The 20060-nt window shown below is 38.0% G+C and overlaps 1 protein-coding gene across 1 annotated transcript in view; it reads left to right on the plus strand.

Annotated features, from left to right (window-relative positions):
• Positions 1–14918, plus strand: part of LOC108677407 (hemicentin-2) — a 38196-nt gene extending 23278 nt beyond the window's left edge. The window contains exons 5-12 of the mRNA XM_047882166.1: positions 2427–2503; positions 2875–3001; positions 3515–3979; positions 4253–4383; positions 8495–8654; positions 10995–11288; positions 11719–12315; positions 12505–14918. Coding sequence (XP_047738122.1) covers positions 2427–2503; positions 2875–3001; positions 3515–3979; positions 4253–4383; positions 8495–8654; positions 10995–11288; positions 11719–12315; positions 12505–13061 — 2408 coding nt within the window. The 3' untranslated portion in view covers positions 13062–14918. The remainder of the gene's footprint in view (positions 1–2426; positions 2504–2874; positions 3002–3514; positions 3980–4252; positions 4384–8494; positions 8655–10994; positions 11289–11718; positions 12316–12504) is intronic.
• The last annotated feature ends 5142 nt before the right edge of the window (positions 14919–20060 follow it).

The following is a 20060-nucleotide window of genomic DNA, read 5'->3' on the forward strand; positions in this document are numbered from 1 at the left end:
AATTCTTAGCATAAAATGGCAATCTCTCAAATTCACAACAGGCATTGACACACTACAACAAACATTTTGCAGGCGCTACCAAAATCTTTGATCTCGTTCTGAAACACGCTGCTCCCAAGAACATATTTAATCGACGTCACACGTGCTCATTCAACATAAAATTTCAAGTTGATTGAAGAATGTCCTCGACTTTCTCGGCTCGTCGAATATCTGTAAAAGGGCCCTAGGAAAAAGCCAGTCATAGCGCCCACACTACACGTCCTTACCTCCAGTCAGCCGCTCGTTAAATATGGAACAGAATTGCTCGTTATTAAACCGTGAAGCTGCGGTGGCGAGAGCCAAAGCACTAAACGATCTTGCCGCCAGAGGAGGAAGGGCTGCTACGACCTGAGACGTCGGTGACAAGAGGATCGTTGTAGACTAGAGTTGTGGCCACAATTTTCGTTACTGACTGAGGTTGAATTTAAAACTATCGTTTCAGGCTGTGATTGTGTTCAGTTGTGTCCACAATTTTCACTGCTGACGGATTTTGAGTTCACAATTTTTGTTTAACGGCTGTGATTCTGTTCACCTGCTTTCGAAGGCTGCGAATTTTCGAAGGCTGCGACTGCGTTCACGATGTCTTTGCAGTAAATAATTGTTTGTTCATAATGATCATTGCAGCAGCGGATTGTGTTTATAAAATAATTGGTTACAATGCGTGACATATTCACGATTTTTAAGACTGAGGTCGAGTTCACATTTACTGTTGCGGTGTGTAAAGATGTGTCAAAGAGCAGAATAGCGTTGACCCAAATCAAGCAAATCATGATTGGTGTTGCGCACAAGAGGATTATTTATTAATATCCTCGGTTGTGCCGTCGGAGAGTGCCAAATGCTCCTATGGAATCCTCGAAGCGCACTGAGGGCTGCTGTGGCATTCACGAAGAACGCCGCTCTGATTCCTGAGGGGCTCGGTATTCAGAGCTGCATCTATAATTAAGGGGGAGATCTGAGCTCCGTTGACATTAGATAACGAAAGACTGTGAATTCGTTCTATATATTCAGAAAAAAATATTAGCTCATATCGTCCCAATAGTGAAGCGCTCTAATACCCACAGCAGGATACGGGAGCTGACATAGCACTGATGAGCTCTTTCGCTTGGTCGAAAAGCGCATCGCTATTCACACAGAGTCCCCGTATTTATTTGAGTGCCGGTGTGTTTTTAGGGCCTAAACCGCAGTTAATTTACTGTACACAGCGATGGGTTTCGTAAAATTTAGAAAAATGCAGGAAGTCATGGAATTTTCGAGTAGTGAATGTTATATAGCCACAATACATATGAGAATCGTTATGTAAGAAATTTTAGCAATGTTTCAGGTTTATAAAAGCCGTTTTAAGCACCAATGAAATTATTGAGCAAATGATATTTGTTTTAACTAAGTCACTGCCAGCTTCGTTCCTCGAGCTCCTGCAATGTTAAAGGAAATCTGACTCGGATGAAATCTCCCGAGGGAGCACAATGTAACGCGCCATATGCATGACTCCTGCGTAAATGGAAACAGGGTTTATTTTCAGCTTTTGAATAGAATTGTGTGATGCTCCTCGACTTAATAAATCTATAGCATATGAAATTGCTAAGGCTAGTTATCTAAACAAGCTCTTCCCAATGTTCCTCACGGATAACATGGACGTTAACATAGTTCTATAGCTTGAACCCCGACGTTATTGAAATGACGGTTTCCCAAACTTTATCTTCATTTCTTTTAATTCGGAGTAGCTTTTTTTAGGTAAGACGTTATGCTATCTTGATATTGATACAATATCACTTATAACAACGACAAGAAAAATTGCGGCGACAAAGCCGCCATTGCGAGGCTCATTTTGAAAAGCCGGTCTTCTCTATAACCGAACGTTTATATCGTTCCAGCTAGGCAGTAACGTTCAAGTTGATATTAAAGAATTTTAGTGATAGAAGGAAGCAGATTTCAAGTAGGAAATTTCAGGGCTGGTGGCTCACTTTACTGTCTTATAGAGGCCTTTGTAGAACCTTTATGCCAGACGCGAACTGAAGACGACGTAAAGTTGAACGAGTCACTGCGCACAGTGGCGGGCGTTACTTGTCTGCTACGAAAATGATCAGTATAAAATTGTGTCGGATGAGGAAAATTGACTTGAGCAATTTTACAGCCGTTTGAAATTAAAATTTGGTCAGTACTCTCTTTTCATGTGAATAAAAATAATAGACAAACTTTGCGCTTTTTAAAAGCAATTCGCGCCATTAATAATGTAAATAAATTTTTTGCTCTGGAAAATTTGCAGTAAATTTGCATCTGCAGGCTTTTTGAATGTAGCAAAAGTACGTTTTCCTTATAACAGATGAAGCTGATTGATCTGTGTTTAGATTACTAATAATGTTTTTATTTTGAATTTTTCTCGCTGCTAGGAATACCGCGGCCACAGATGCAGTGGCTCCAGGGAGACAGGATCCTGGACAATACCACAGAAGTCCAGACCGACCAAGTAAGCCTAATTATCGAAGCTCAATAAAATAACTTAAAATCTCAAATAATGCTCCAGTATCAGCTAGAATTATCAAAAAATATTATTTTTAATATAAGTGAAAACGCAAGTGAAAATCCGTGAGGCTCAATGACTTGATGCTACTCAACCGTCAAAGTTTCCTCGTTACCATTGGTTTCGTCTTCATTCACTCGTCTTCACATACATTCGTTTCGAATGTATAATTTGTATTTGTGCCTCATATTGGTCTCCTTAGAGAAGCTACAATAATTTCATTTGCTTTCATATTGGCGCACCTTATACATTCTTGGATATTTTCATGCCATGAAACATGTCTCTTGTGATTATTTACGCATTTTTGTATCTGGAAGGTGACTCGAAATTCGCTGCGTCTGCCGCGACTAAGCAGAAACGACTTACTGCGCAAGCTGACTTGCCTAGCACAGAACAACAACATCAGCGAGCCTCTCACGGGCGCTGTCGTGGTCGACATTGCGTGTAAGTTTGTGTCTTAAGGAGCACGGGAAGGCAGCCTGGGGGCACACAATTTGCTCTGCAAGCCGACATTGCGCTCATGTTTATTTCATCCTGAGAAAAGGTGCTAGGCAATTCCTGGCTAGCAAGCTTACTTATAAATGCTACGGGTATTGTGTGTGGAAAGTTTTCATTCTCATATATAGTTATGTATGAAAGTTATGGACATAAATGTTATGTATGATAGTTATGCACATAAATGTCTTTCAGCTCATAAGCGGCCTCTAGTATAAATGTAATCCTTGACACACAATGATAAATATTGGTTAACGTAATGTAGATCAAAGTACTTTACCCCAGGTCCATCAATTCTAACTTTAAGTGTACAAAATCAAATTATTTGCTTATAAAAACGGCAATGACGAATGAAGCAGCATTATTGAAACGCATAAATGCTCCTCTTTAACGGATTGTTATCAAGTCTTCCATCAGCTGCGAAAGAAATTTCTATCGAATTTTCCTCTCTTGACATGGCAGTTCCCCCCAGCTCGGTGAAGATATGGGCTAAAAGTAATTTCATGCGAGCGGACAAAATCCCCGAACGAATGTTAACAACATCTTCAACTTCATCGTCGTCTATTCAAAGCTCTTCGTTCTCGGTTTCATCGGCCAAGCCGAAGTCATCGTTGCCGCACGAGGTCGTGACTGTCATAGCCGAAGAGGAGGCCACTTTGGTGTGCGAGTCAACGGGCGGTCGGCCGCAAGCGCGACTTCACTGGATGATGAACGGGCAGGCCGTGTCAGAGGATCTCGTGACCAGTAACTTTTTGCCAGGCAATCGAAGAGGAGAAGGCAGGGCAAGTTCTTCTAGTACAGTCAGTGTGTCCTCCCTCAAATTCGTGCCTTCTTTTGCTGATCATTCTGCCTTGGTCAACTGCCGTGCTGAAACGCCGAGGCTGCCCAATGAAGCGCTTGAAGAACAGGTCGTTCTCAACGTGCTATGTGAGTGCCACGTTACTTCTTTCGAAATTTGGTGTCATGTGCAAAAATTAGTGTTAAAACTTGGATGAAACTTAATCAAATATATTACCCTCTAGTTTTATAAGAAGAATTTTTTATAAAACGTTATATTTATAGTAAACTTAATTGTTACACATATGTACAGATCGGGCAGACCGAGCAATTTTCACAATGTTTGGAAGGACACTTATAATAATTCAAACGAATATTACAAAATTGTATTCCAACTCTCGTTTGGGGTGCTGGTGAGAACAGATCGACCAGTTCTGTCGCTGTCGTTCGAGTCGACGCTCTCCTCGGACGACCTCACCGAGGGGGACGAGTTTGTGCTGAGCTGCAGTGTGCACGCAAACCCTCCTGCTGGCGACGTACAGTGGGCCAGAGAGGTAAAATTTCTCCCTCCATATTTTTTTAAATAATAATTTTAAATGGTGTACTGCAAAGACGTTAAATTTAAAAAGTTTTAGAAACTTTTCCCGAAATGCAGTGAAATTTATTTCTCCTTTAATATATTTTTTTATTAATAATTTTAAATGGTATAACGCAAAGACGTTACATTTTAGAAGAAAGTAAACTTTTTCCGAAATGCAGTGAAATTTAGTGGGGCTTGCATCGAGGTGGGCATCGCATTAGACTGAAATTTATTATTAGGACGGTTTGAAATACGTTTTTCCAAAAATAAGAAAATCTTCCTTTTACGCAAAATATAAAAATAATTGACTTGGAATAGCACTCCAACTGTTTTCTCATTCGTTAGTGCAACCCCATTACTGAATACATAAATAAAGTGAATTTCAATGTAGGTGGACAAATTTATATCTCTTTGAAATAAGGATATAAATGACATCTTCTGATGATAATTTGGAACTTGCCTTTATTCAAACGGTAATCAAATTCAAAATTCGTTAACGGTTAGGCATTTCCCCACAAAGAAGCGCTACGTAAATTAAATTAAATTATATGCTCGTTCAATGGAATTTCAACATAAATATCTCAAACATGAAAGATGAAGTTAATTCCGGTGAAGTAGGAACTGCTGAACACTAAACAGTCACTTAGCAGACCGATAGCCGTTCATTCATCATTTGTAGTTGTTCACTAAACGTTAACGTCAGAACAAACGGGCGAGTTTATCTCCGTCTGTGATCGCTGTAGGTTTGCGAGCGAGACTATGCCATGCATCTAAATAATATTACCATAACAATGCTGCTGCAGGCGCGCTGGACTGCAAGCGTTGAGCATAACTCCAAACGAACGGTCCCGGAACTTCGAGACGTAAATGCTCATCCCCGAGCATTTAGAGTGACATATTGCCCGCCCGGATAGAACAGCGGATTTATGCCGACACCAAAACGTCTAGTTTTTTGTAGGTGGTGTGAAATCTTTCGAGTCTTCAACACACGGTTTTGTTCAAACGCCCGCAACAAAAACGTACTTTGCCGACAAAAATCACTGTAATTTTCTAGTGCTTGTGAATGCCCGCCCGCGGGGGCAGTACAATAAGCCATTCCAGAAGGAGCCAGTGAAAAGCAAACTACCGCAGTAGCTGCGAGGAAATTCCTCGTAGCTGCACGCGAGTCTGTCCCTCTGCATGGTGAAGTGCTTGCAAAAAGCTTGGAATTACACCTCCCCCGGGTGGGCAACTTCTACGTAGCTCAGAGGTATCCATGTCGCTCGTAAATCTTCTTGAATTGCGATCTCTCATCGCTCTTCTGACAGAGCAATTTGAGGGACCACCAAACAAAAAGCCTTCCTTCTGCTGATCTTTGCAATTATTATCATTGCTATTATTCTAAAGAAACGCCAAGAGAAAACTTTTGGTGTTGGAGTTTTGTCGTGAAAAAGTTGCCGTGATTCGCCCGCTATTTACGACCGCGCAACTGAAAACTTCCCGTCTCGCTCGTAATGAAAACCTTTGGATTCTATTAACACCGACCGTCATTCTAATGAATTATCTTGCATGAGAGAAAAAAATTACATAATTTACGTTACTTTGCGATGATGCATCATGGTAATTTCGAACGGAATAATAATTATCTGAATTTATCACAATACACCCCACGAAGAAAAATAAATCTTAAACATTTACTCCGCTCGTCTGATGAGAGCAATAGTTACTAATTTTCCTTCGATCAATACTTTCGGCCAAATAATTTAACATCATTTTTCAAGTAATTTCAACCAAACATCAACTTTCTAATATAGAACGAAAACTAAATCATTTGGAGTCTTTTTTTTTTACCGTGAGAGTAAAAACGGTTTACTACTTTATATTCAACGTACAGCTCATTAAAATTTTTTTTAATGCGATAGGAAATTTACTATACTCTCTATTGCACTGCACTTACTATTGCACCGTACTTTCCCAATGTCACTCCAACAGGCTCCACATTGGAACAGGCTCCATGTATGCCGACGACACAAAAGTTTATAATACAGTGAAGAATGCGTCAAATAAAGCGCAATTGCAAGATGATCTTGACAGCTTAGTTAACTGGGCTGATACGTGGCAGCTGACAAATGACACGAGTTTAGATCTATGAACAAGGCACGAAATGGAAAAGAATCGGCGACAGGCCACATCAGGCCTACACTTCAGAGCCGACATCACTATGTTATGTTAAACCTCTTAGAAGTATATAACTAATGGCTTACTCTCTATAAATAAGAATGAAGTTCTTTGTTTTGATTGCGTTAATAATATATTTGTTATCTATTACGGGAGCGATGTACATTATTTACTTTAATTCAAATTTGAAAAAATTAAATTTAGCTGAATTAATTAATAATTACTTATCCCAGTGGTTCCCAAACTTTTTTCAGGCCCTTTGGCTCCCTAGTGAATTTCAAGCGCCTCCCACAGACATACGCCTCTCTTGAAATTTAGTACGCTGCAATTTAAAAGATAAAGGTTAAACACAAATGTGTATTTCACAAATAGAACCCAATTTAGTGAACCAATATGTTTTTAGCTGTTTTAACTGTTTCAGCACTAGAAACCTAGGACGTCGCGAGCGAATTTACGGCCTGACTCGTGGCCGGTCTCACGACCAATCGCCAAATTCGATTATCAAGTAATATCTCCCAAACTAATGAACGCAGCTCTATGAAACTTGGAACACGTATTCATCAGAACCTAACGGTGATGTTTAGCTCCTAATTTTTTTTTAATTTCACCTTCATTTGTGAGTTACGCGTATATTGCGAAACAGGCAGAAATTCGCAGTGATCAAAGAATTTCTTCCAAACTATTGAACAGATTTGAACAAAATTTTGAATATACACTTCTAACTACCAAGCGATGATTTTTTAGCTTATAAAATTTTTTCGATTTTACCTTCGTTTGCGAGTTTTTTTTTTCATTTCACCGTCGTTCTTGATTTCACACATCCTTATATTCGGCCCGTTTCGCCGGGTTATTTGTCACTTAAATTCGCGGCGATCAAGAAATTTCTTCCAAACTACAAAACAGATTTTAACAAAACTTTGTATATAAATACCTAACCTCTCAACCGTGATTTTTGGCTCGTGATAATTTTTCTATTTTGCTTTCGTTCGCGAGTTATACAGATATAGGAGGAACGACCGGCTTTTCTACCGGCCGGTTTAACCAAGAGCCTTATACGTATAGCCGTATGACTCGCAAACGAAGACAAAACGTAAAAATTAAACATCGCCATTGCTGAGGTTAGGTATTTAAATACAAAGTTTCGTTCAAATCTGTTCAGTAGTTTGGAAAAAATTTCTTAATTACTGCAAATTTAAGCACGTCTTGCTGTTTAAATAACGAATGAAGATGAAATGAAAAAAAAAACTCGCGAACGAAGGCACAATCGAAAAAATTTTCACGAGCTAAACATTACCGTTCGGTAGTTAGGTCTGTGAATTCAAAATTTCGCTCGAATATGTTCAGTAGTTTGGCAGAAATTCCTTGATCACTGTGAATTTCGGCCCGTATTGCCATATAACTATGACAAAAACAAACAATGGCAAAATTCAAACAATTTTCACGAACTAAACATTACCGTTTGGTCCTAATGAATACGAGGTACCAAGTTTCATCGAGTTAAGTTCATTAGTTTGAGAGATATTCCTTGAGCATTGAATTTGGAAATTGGCCGTGAGACCGGCCGTGAGACCGGCCATGAGACCGGCCGTGAGACCGGCCGTTAATTTGTCCTAGACGTAAACCCAGGAGAGGTTAAAAAAACAGATCTGGGTGAAAAAGCCATCGCTGGGAGTCATGTGCTGCACGTGTTGTGTACAAATCGTCAAACAAACGTTTGAACTTCTGACATTAACTTCGGACTACCGCCCCCTATCGCCCCCTAACGCCCTTTTCTTCCTTACCGCCCCCAAAATCTTTCCACCGCCCCTAGGGGGCGATATCGCCCACTTTGGGAACCACTGACTTATCCTACAACGAGGAAATTTTATTGCAGTTTCAGTCATGGGTTGTGATGATTAATAATAATTTATGTTCGCACGTGACGACAGGGCGTGCCGCTGTTGGGCAACGCGACGACAGGCGTGACGGTGATGGGGTGGCGGGTGGCGGTACAGGGCGCGTCCCGCCGCCTGTCGGGGGCCTACACCTGCGCCGCCGCCAACTCCCTGGGCGCCGCCACCTCCCACCCCCTCACCCTCAACATCAAGTGTATGTATCAATACAGTAATATTGTCATTGAAAGAATAATAACAATATTATCAACTTCCCGCCTCTTCACATTCCTAGTGACCTCAGATGGTGCCAGTAGTGCCAGTGTGAAGGGTCATATTGAAAAGTATTTAAAAAAATTATGTACTCTTAACCAGGCTGGGATATTTTAATTGCAAATCATTACGGATTGAATGCATCCAGCACAGTATTTAAAAATAAAATTGTTTACTAAGAACGTGCAAAATCTAAAAATCACACAATTATTCAAGTTATACGTTAAAGAGAGTAAAATCAACAGAAATGTGACTCTGCCCACAAGTCTCCAAAGATCAATACCTTGGTGATAATATCACTCTTGCTGTGGGCGAAATAGAATGGTTAGGAGTATCAAAAGTGACGTAAACCCGAACGAGATGCAACATAATACCAGACGCTTAATATTGTGCAACTGATGTGTATCAAATAGTCACATTTCATAAAATTATTAAAATTATTGCGTCATTCGAGCTAAATTCACCAACAAAGTTCTGTTAGAAAGAAGAAACTCTCTCTCAAGTTTTATGTGGTACAAGGTTTTCTGTAAATCGCTACACTTATGGTTGAATTAATACATGTATTATTTCAACCATGACTACACTGGCGTTGGGCAGTCGGCGAATTTTTTAATAAAAGTTCCCGAATTTTTGAATAAAAGAATTCCTGACGGGAGGATCGGGCGCCCTGGACAAAATAACGCAACTTTGCATTTGTGGCGTGCAAGGTCATCGGGGCAGCGTGGTTGCGACTCAGAATATTCTGGTTTACTCACTGGAGTGTGGGACGAATATGACTACCAAATAGAGATACGACGTGAATTTAAATGTAAACATATTAGACACCTTTGAGAATTAATGAATTAACCCTTTTGATTTAAGTTTCAGCCCTAAAAACTGGTATTTGTAAATATTTAGTATTGTTCAAAATACAGGCATTCCAAATCGGATGCGTGTACCATTTACAATACACACACGAGCTCGGTACTAGCTAATAATTTTAAACCAACAGATCAAAGGGAAAATCCAACTTAATGTACTTAACTAACGATTAATCAGTTATCTTAACATTTTTCTATCGAAGGGATGAATGTTCTTCCCTGATGGTTCTTGTGAGAATTGATTCTAACGTTTCACTATGGTTATTTGAAGTAAGTTTTGCCAAAAAGGATTGTAGGTAAAATATATTGTGTGTGTCCACTCAATTATATTGAAATAGAAAGCATTCTATATAACGACGGATTAACTTTTCTGCGGCCTAATATAAATCGAGTATACAAATGTGTCACTCATACGAGAATATAATGGAGAAATTTTCGCTCATGCATTTTAACTGCTAATTTTTATAAAGTGTAGAGGAGTAAGGGAAATTTTTGAAGAGACGTAACAAAATGTCGAACTAAAAGTGTGGCAGTGAGTTTACGGCACATAAATATGCTCTCTTTTCACACACACAACGAAAACATAAACACTATGAAAAATTATTAAATTTCATGTGTTAGGTGGGAAAAGTTCACAAACTCAATCTTAACTCTGGTTTAAAAAACGAGCAGAAGATTTTAACTCTAGCAATATACATGCATGGGGCGGTGCAGAAACAAGCGTCCAATAAAGAGAGAGTTGCGATAGTGTCATCACGAGGCTCGTTGGACGCACCTATGCCGCTGTGATCTTATGAATATGATAATGAGAGTTAATGCCTTTGTCGATTTGCATGAAGTGCGCCAAAAACTCAGCCATCCTGAACTACAAGCCATGCACATTATATGAGCGTCAAAAAATACTTGAAATATTTTCAACAAATGAAGTATTTTCAACAAATGAAATATTTTTAACAAATGAAATATTTTCAACAAATGAAATATTTTCAACAAATGAAATATTTTCAACAAATATTTCTGAGTTATAAACGTTTTAGGTCAATTTCGCACGTTGCACGACTTTACGAAAATTTACGGAAAATTATTAAATAAAAACGTTTCTAGTTCTGAACTAATGCAAAATTCTTCCTGACTACTAGCAAGAACATTACATCTTAGTATATATTTTGAAACGTTTTTTTTTCAGAAGATTCTGATACCTTATTTTTTTCTCTAACGAAGATGATACAGCATGCTCTTACCTAACATTTTTGTGTGCACTATGTGTTTCTAATGACTTAATTATTGAATGAAAATAGTTTATTCATTTGTTACATAATTGTATGAAGAATTTTCTAATTTAGTTCTTCTAAGAGATATTTTAAAAGTCGTTTTCGTTTAATTCTGAACTCAAGAACAATGAAAATTACATAACTCTACTCCAGATGCCCCGGTCTGCAAGGAGGACCAGCAGAAACAGTACGGCACTGGTATCCAGGAGCAAGTAGCCGTCACGTGTACAGTAGACAGCTACCCACCACCAACATCTTTTAGGTGGGCGTTCAACAGATCCCAGGAGGCGATGGACATACCACGCAACACTTACTCTATGACGGATCAAAGTAGCGCGCTCATGTACACGCCCAGAACTGAGATGGATTTTGGCTCGCTTCTTTGCTGGGCAGCGAACGAGGTGGGCGTCATGGACCAGCCGTGTGTGCTCAGAGTCGTCCCTGCTGGTGAGTTGAGCTCGGAATTACGTTGGAAATTGAATTTTTCTGCAATAAATTTATTGTGTTTGACAAGTTTGAGAGTAAGAATTTCACCCTTGATGATAGGAAGTTTGTATGAAAACTTGTACCTGAAGCTGAATTACGCAAATATATTCATGCTTGGCGGTTAGGAATTACATCTTAACTGCAGAATGCGGTTATGAACGAGCTATTCGAATGACGCTTATTGGATAAACAGCTTATTTGAGCTCGTTGAATGCAAAACTCGAATACTTAATCTTATCAATTGGAAATTAAAACGAACTATTAAAATTATTTACTCTAACTTCAAAATTAACCGTAAGGAAAAAATTCACACTTTCAAGTCTTTCTGCCTCAAATCCACCGCAACATTGGGAAAAACAATAGTTTTTCAATATTTATTCCCTGCTTTCAGCTAAACCAGAGCCAGTGGGCAATTGCGACGTGATCAACAACAACTCGATGTCGGCGAGTGAAGCGGTGGTATCGTGCACGCCGGGCTGGGATGGCGGCCTCGAACAATCCTTTACCCTCGAAGTGAGGGAATCTAAGAACAAGCACTCGAGAATTCTAGCGTCGGTGCAGCACTCTCCACTGCCCTATTTTAACTTGAAGGGCCTAAAGCCGAGAGAACACTACTTGTTTATCGTGACGGCAGTAAACTCCCGAGGTACTAGCCCTCCGGTAACGGTTTCTTACATTACCCCCTTCAGGGAGCTGCCATCCATTGCCTCCCACACGGCGGATAGCGCTACGTGGATCTCCTGGACGTCGTTTGTGGCCGTTATCTTTGGTGCCATGCTCAGTATTCTGTCGTGCCTCTGCGCGGTGCTTGGTCTCATGAAGTTTAAATCGTCGGCGGGCAACACCGCGGCTCCAAAACCCTCGACTTTGTCACCTTTTCCGCCGCCACTTAAAGCCGCTCCTGGTCGCGACTCCGGCTGTGATGAACGGGCCTCCAGAAAAAGCTCGTTGACTGGAATGGGATCTTCAAACGTAATCTGCAGTGCTTGTAAGTTTCAAATAGTTATTTTAGAGATAAAATATTGGATGGTTCCAACTATTTCAGCATATACATGGTTGCTTCATGCCAATACACATTTCATTTGATGCATGGAATATAACAATAACTGTGGTTCATTGGAAGAATTTTTTTGTTAAAAATAAAAATTTATTTTATCTTCATTGATTTCTATTTAAGATCTGAATAACGGCAGCAAGTCGAAGGCGATTGAGTTCCGGCACGATTGCGATGGTTTCGATGACCGTTGCGGCTCGACTTCTTCGAGTTACTGCAGGCTCGACAAGCAGTTCCACAGCTCATCGACCGACGTTACTTTCTGTAAACTTGACAGGAACGTCAATTTTTACAGTCTGCGGCGCAACGTGAATCTTTATAAGGAGGATTCTCCGACGACGGAATATCGGGCCGTCGATCGGACGTTCCACCGCGCCGTGACCGACAGAAATTTGCGAAGCTCGGGAAGTGATGTGAGAATTGTCGGTGATTCTTGCGCGTCCTCCGCCCGTCCACAAGCCTCCTCAGTGCATTGCTATAGGGACCGATTTTCTTGTGACGAAGGGCGATTTCTTTCTAATGAGAGCCGATTTCCGACGCCAGATGACAACCCATATCCACACCAGGAGCGACGATATGTGCCTGATGATGGTCGATATTTCGCTGATGACGGACGATACAATATCAGTAGCGTAAGCGCGACTCTCAAGACTTGTGGGAACGACAACGTGTATCATTGAGTTTCTGACGTGAATTCATTTTCCAGAAATATACCCTATTTCTAGGGTGGTTGTCAGAAATATGAACTTTACACGTGATTCAGAATTTTTTCGGAGCAAAGTGAGAAGACCATCAACGACGTAATGCTCAACTTTTAATTAAAACGTAATTAAACAAGCCTGCATTTCGACTTTGCGTTGAAAATTGAAAATGTAGGGATAAACAAATAGGAATCTCAGGAAAAAGAGCATATCAATGTACTGTAAATCCTAGTAAACTAAGCTCGTGTATTAGACCTGACAATATAATGGATTTACTCTTGTAATTTGTAAAAACGAATGTTTGAAAATCCTATACATTCCTTCATTTGACTTTCAAATTTTTACTGCTATTTTCAGTGGTAAATTTAAACATTGATATTATTGTTTACACCGTTTGTACGAGAGGTGCATTACTTCCTGCATTTTAACAACAATGAAAATAATACAACACTTAAATCTAATAAAAGCACAATCTTGCGTTTATAACATTCTGCACCATTTCCTTCACTTTCTGAAAATGTTCATCAATGTATTTCCTCTGCATGTCTTCCATTCTCTAAATGGTTGGTGATGCACATCATTGTTATTGATGTTTTTATGTAAATACCGATGTTACTTGTTGTGAAATTGCTATTCTACGACTATTAACGTAAAATAAATGTCCCTCGATTGAGTGAATCCCACTCCTAAGCAAACAAGTCAATATAGGAAAGTGCGTTGAGTATTTACTTTCGCAATTCGTTCTCTGTTATATAAAAAATACGGATATTTCAATTATGGGATGTTACATTCGGAAATTTTAACGCATAGTTTTTTGGTATTTTGCCGAACATGAATTCTATAATGATAAATGCTAATAGAAGACAGACGATTTTATTTTTCGTGTAGCAAGTTCATTTCGTTCTGCGACTGTTTGCTGTGCCAGTGAAACGGTCGTAGCGCCTGCCTCATCTCGGCACTTAAAGCTGAGGCGGCCGTGCCTCGTAAACGGCGCTAATTCCCCACGCGGAGCACGGCAATTGTTCGGGACGTTGACGAGCTCAGCAAACTGAAGAAGTAAAGGCGTTCAAAGAAGTACCTTTAAAAGTGTTTTATTAGTTGAACTTAACACACTCAAGAATTTCTTGGACTGAGCTACGCTGCATTATATTGTTGAAAGAAATAAAGATCAATTTATCGAATAGTATTAATATTATGAAAGTACCACTTCAGATTGAAGGAAAGCATCATTCAGATTATAAACCTTGATTGTGGTTCTCAGGTTGATGACATTGATGAAAAATTCTGTGGCATTTAGGATACATAATACAATTTTCTTGTCCAAGCTACGCATTTTAGGGTAAAAAATTGCAGTGTTAGGTGATCAAAGGCAGCAAACGAATGATTTTGCAGATGCACATTCATCAGTCAGGCAAAACGATCAGATTAACTCTTAATTTAATCGATTGTGGCTTTGATACTACGTACATTAAATATTTTAAGTCATTTATGAAATTAATAATTTCATGAAATGAAGGCATTGCGAACATACCTTTTTCTCTATTTGTGCATTCATAAATGTCCTCAGTGAGAGAATGGATATAATGCACAGGTCCAGCGAATATAAAAATTCTGATCGTCGATCACTACTCGATTGTTTAAATGCAGGCGCGTGACAAGGCAATGCAGTTTATGCAAGGTTTTTCACACAGAATACTGTAAATTAACTTTGCTAAACTTGTTGGTTCAACATAATTGTACCCGGAATATTGAATGGGAGTCGTCAGTATGTGTAGTTCTGTCACTTAAGATAATCGTTGTGTATCTCATGGATTCGGTGCTCAAACAAATATACGTTACCTACATCTGTTGTCATTGAATATTTTCATCATCTATACGTCAGGTGAACCAAACTGCTTAAAATTTGGCGATGAATTTGACGCAATTTGAATTTGGCGATATCAATCGTACAATAAATCTGAGAATAGGCGGATTCATCAACAAATATTTAATCACTTTCATTAGCGATTGAAATCACTTTCACATAAGAACCGCAATGTGAAAATGCTAAATATAATAGGCAATTTAGTATACCAAAAAAGACTTCCATCGTACACAAGAAAGCGAAGTATTTATTCGCATATTCATAACAATTATGCATTTTTTCATTTGGTGACGAAATTATTATTATTATAGAAACAAAATAACAGTCTATTACAATGAGTTTCTTCTACATTTAAAATATTAAAGGTTGAAAGGCGGGGAGGAAACGACAATTAATGCTGAAAGCAAGCGTAGAATCTCACACAACCAGATTGCACGAATCAATGCCATTAATGAATGTCATGAATTAATTCTGTAACTGAAATTGGACACTGTGAGAGAAATGCGACTATTTATATTAGTGAAAAATGTTCAACGAGATGTTTAATGAGATTTATTATGAGATAATTATATTTTCTAGGAGGATTAGTGGCTCTCTTAGGAGAGTAGAAGATCTCTCTCATGAAGCAAGTAAGTAATTTTGAACAAAATAAGCAGTCAAATGGTAACCATGTTGAAATAATCGGCCAGGAAATAATTTATCGCGGAGGGCATAGCCCCTGGCGATATTCTCTTGGATTTTTATTCCTCAGAAAATAATTCGCAAATTGTCCAAGAATTTCACCAGTTCGCAAAAAAAAATTTATTATGGCAGAGAAAACACAACAAATCGGTATTCTCGTCATGGAAGCTACTGACTCACATCGTAATTACGCTTCAACAAATTCATAGATTACAGTCCATCTTCCACGGAAAATCTGTCGTGAAAATAATGTATTTCCATTGGATATTTGCCGTACGAACATTTGCATTTAATTTAAAACACAGCGTACAATGCGAATGTGTGTTGCACCAATTAACATATTTTACACCAACACTTCTATAAAAATACACAAGTATCACTATAATAGTCACTGGATGACAATTCATTAAGAATTGATGTCGCTTGTTTGCTTAAATCGCAAACTAACTAAGAATTTAAAAGCAAAGAATAGTCCACAAAAATTCATACCCTTATAGAAAACGTTTCCGAGACCAGCTTCATCGTCAGTTCATAAAATCTAGAATCACATATTAGAAGTCAAATTATAAGTGACTTCTAATTTGTGATTCTAGATTCTACGAACTGATGATGGAGCTGGTCTCCGAAACGTTTTCTATAAAGAAATGAATTTTTGTGGACTATTCTTTACTCTTAAATTTATAATTAATAAACTACAAGCTTTTCCATGCCCTGCATTAAAAACACAATGATGAAAGAGGTGTGCATCTAACGAGCGTCACCCTAACATGGCGTGATATAGTACATTCAACAACATGGTAATATTTAATGGTTATACCGTGTTTAATCTAGGAGTACACCGGCATGCAACATTCACAGCACGTGTCAGTAAAATACGACTTATTGCGTCAGTTTCTCTTTAAAGTAGAGCGTTGCCTTGGAGATGCTCACTCCACTGCTGTCAAGTTTCTAGAACTTGCTTCGATGTACATCGATGTCGCGAAAAACAATTACTGACTTTAGAGCAGTTGTAGTACAAACTGATTCATAACCTGATTCATAACATCAAAATAACCCTATAAATTATGATATTGCGACAAGTCTCCAACACATGTATAAATATTGGAGAAAGTCGATTGCACTCCGAGGCAGGTTATATGGCAGTAATTATAGATATGCGACTAGCTAGACCTGGGCACTAATAACTACAGCAGAGGTGACAATATATTGCTCATCACAGCGGTGAGGCTTCAGACAATGGAATTGTATAGGGCTTGACCTGGATGTGCAAGCTTTTTCTTTCTTGATCGGTTGTATCTCATTGAAAATATCTCGGAGAGTGGCATTATTGCATGCTTTTGGATTCTATAACAAATTGAAACAATTTCATTCCGATAGTTCTTTCATTCTTTCTTATATTTCATGAAGATTTTGAAGGTGACATTAAGAAATCTGTCGACTCAGCGAAGTGCTGGAAGTAATTACAGTTCTTTGACGGACATCCAATCTTCGTGCGATCTCCAAAAATTAAGGGTATCATTTAGTGTTTTATTTACTTTTTCAAACTTAACACGTTTGTTTCCCACCGTTCGGCACCTCCAAATTGGTTATTTATCCAGCAGGGATTCATAGAACTACACTAAATTAATTAATCCAGTGCGTCAATCAATGTAGAAAATTGATGCCAACTATTAAATTCCGTCAGAATTGGCTGCAGGGAAAACCTAATTAGAGATCTTATAACGCCACAGCCAAAGATGATTAAAAAACCTTACAGGGAATCAGTGACTGATTTTAGCCGCTGTAGGAATGGCCGCTCATATATCGGCCAGCGATGGCCGATGGCTGGGAAAGGCAGTTGAATCCTGTCGGATTGTTTTTGGATGGAATACCTATCAGCTAAATTTGTGTGAAAAAGTTGGGGGTGCTTGAAAGTCTTCTCCACAAATGAAAAATGAAGAAATGAATTGTTGAATCAACAAACGAATTGTTAATTCTTCACTAACAATTCATTGAGTTCAAAATAAACCGACATTGAGTTCAAGTTGTTTGCGATATTTTACCTAATAAAATGACGTTAATTGATATTAAAACAGAAGCAGGTTTAGTTTAGTTAGTTTAATAGCTTAAACATCTTTAAGTCTGGCATACAACTCTGGTTCTGAATATGATAAAGCTTATGGCATAAAAATTGACGAAAAAATGCAATGGATAGGGGATACGATTGTCGGCATTCGATGTAATGATTTAGGAATTGGTAATAAAGTTTTAGAAGGAACTGTTGGGTTATGTGGGAGCTGTTAACAAGTCAAAACCCAGAATACTTTGAAGAACATGATGTTGAAAATAACTTTAAAATTTTCAGACATACTAAGGCTCATCTTAAGCCTGATGGAGTAATAGAAGCAAACAAAGGAAAGAAGTATGCAAAATTCATCAAATATTCATTCATAAAAAATTCATCTATAAAAATTTATCAGTAGGAAAAGGTGCATCATGAAGTTATTTGAATTAGAGCTGCAAGTCCTGCATCGTCTAGGGAACCAACGCCGAAACCAGATACTGATTCAGATGTATCAGAATCATGAATAATAGTTATACCTTCTAACGTTAATGATATCGTTGCAAGGCATAACTTAATATTCGGCTATCTGAATGCTGGAAGCACAGGAGTCTTTGATGAATAGCTGGTACTCATGGATAAAATTTATAAACGAAATTCAATAAATTATCGTGATGAAAAGCTATCGAATACTTTTTCTTTAAGAAAATGGAATCATAAAGCATAGTTTTCACCGGGATAAAAATTGATATTTACACGAATTTCACGTCAGCAATAAAATTAGATACAAACAAATTTCGTGACCTGGATTTGGGGGCTGGATATAGGTCACTCTATCCAGAATATCGACGAGACAAATAATAAATTTCATTATGGATTGATGGGCTATAAAAACTTTATAACAATTCCGACCGGAGGCTATAAGATAGAGAGTATCAGCAAGTTTATTTAAATGCAACCGGAGACAAAGACTCGATTGACATAAAAGCAAACACAAATACTTTGAAATGTGTTATAACTATTCATAATACTGACTTAGAAATTTATTTCAACAGACCCAACAGGTTACATATTCTGTTAGGCTTCAATGATGGAGTGTTGGAAGGTGTTGGGAATATTAAAGTGCAAATACATTAAATATAATGTCTGTTAATGCAATACTTGTTCACTGCAGTGTTATAAATGGATCATATCTGAATGGTGATTTACGCAATATCTTCTGTATATTTTTCCCAAACATTCCCCCTGTGTATAAAATTGAAGAGAATCCTAGTCAACCAATTTATTAAATGTAGATCAACCTTCAATTTATAATAGCCGAATTTTATTAACAGATCAAAATAGAAATCTTTTGAACACCAAAGGTGAAGAAATAGCAGTTAGGTTGAACTTGAGAGCGTGAAAGCTAAATGAGTATCAATCAAAAAGTTGATACTCATGATTATAAGCATCAAATTGAAACTGATTTAAAGCGTGAACATAATGATATCAAAATTATTATTCAGAATTAGGATCAGTTTCTACTTACAATCTAACTACAATACTTTAATGGACGTAGTGTTTACTTATGGGCTGTTGATGGTCAATTTAATGCAACAATTCCCCTTAAAAATATATTCGGGTTCTGTGAAAATTATGACAAAGTGATTTATGGAGTCAAGCATGACTTAACTCTAAAAAGAGGTAATGATGCAAATGCTCTGTTTAAGACTAGTGATAAAGATCCAAATAACCAAAATAAAGTTGTCGATAGAAAAATACTATCAAATACTTATTTCGAAAATGACGGCTTATAAAGCCTTTGAAGAGAATTAGAATAAATTATATCGTTAAATAAAATATAAAATTCTAATATCAATTGCATACATTATTCGACAATGGGAACACACAATAATGAGTCTTAATCGAAAGTTATTAAATAGGATTAAACTCTCACTCCAAGTTCGGCAACTCAAAGACATCGACATGTCATTCTAGCATTTCTAACTAGTAGAGATAATTCACAACTTTCGAATAATGCACCGTTTGATCATTGTGATTGAAATAATGCATATATCCGGGATAATGATAGATGCATAATGATAGATTATGCATCCCGAACAAATTGTGCGGTTGCATACAGAGATTATAGGTTTTATATCCAAATTTCGTATTTGATATCAGCCGACAAAACAAACGTCTTAAGGGCAGTCATATTGATATGAAAATTGAAGCTGAACTTATTAATAATATTCCTTATAATACACATGCTTATGCTCTGATTCTTTTAGACAGAATCATACAACTTCAATTTGATGGTGAAAAAATGAATACATATGACTAAAATATTTAAAATCCTTTCAGATCCTATTACTGCATAAATTGTCAAAAAAACTAATAGTGAGCATCCGCA

This window comes from Hyalella azteca, unplaced genomic scaffold, assembly GCF_000764305.2.
Source record: "Hyalella azteca isolate HAZT.00-mixed unplaced genomic scaffold, Hazt_2.0.2 contig9815, whole genome shotgun sequence".
NCBI lineage: Eukaryota > Metazoa > Arthropoda > Malacostraca > Amphipoda > Hyalellidae > Hyalella > Hyalella azteca.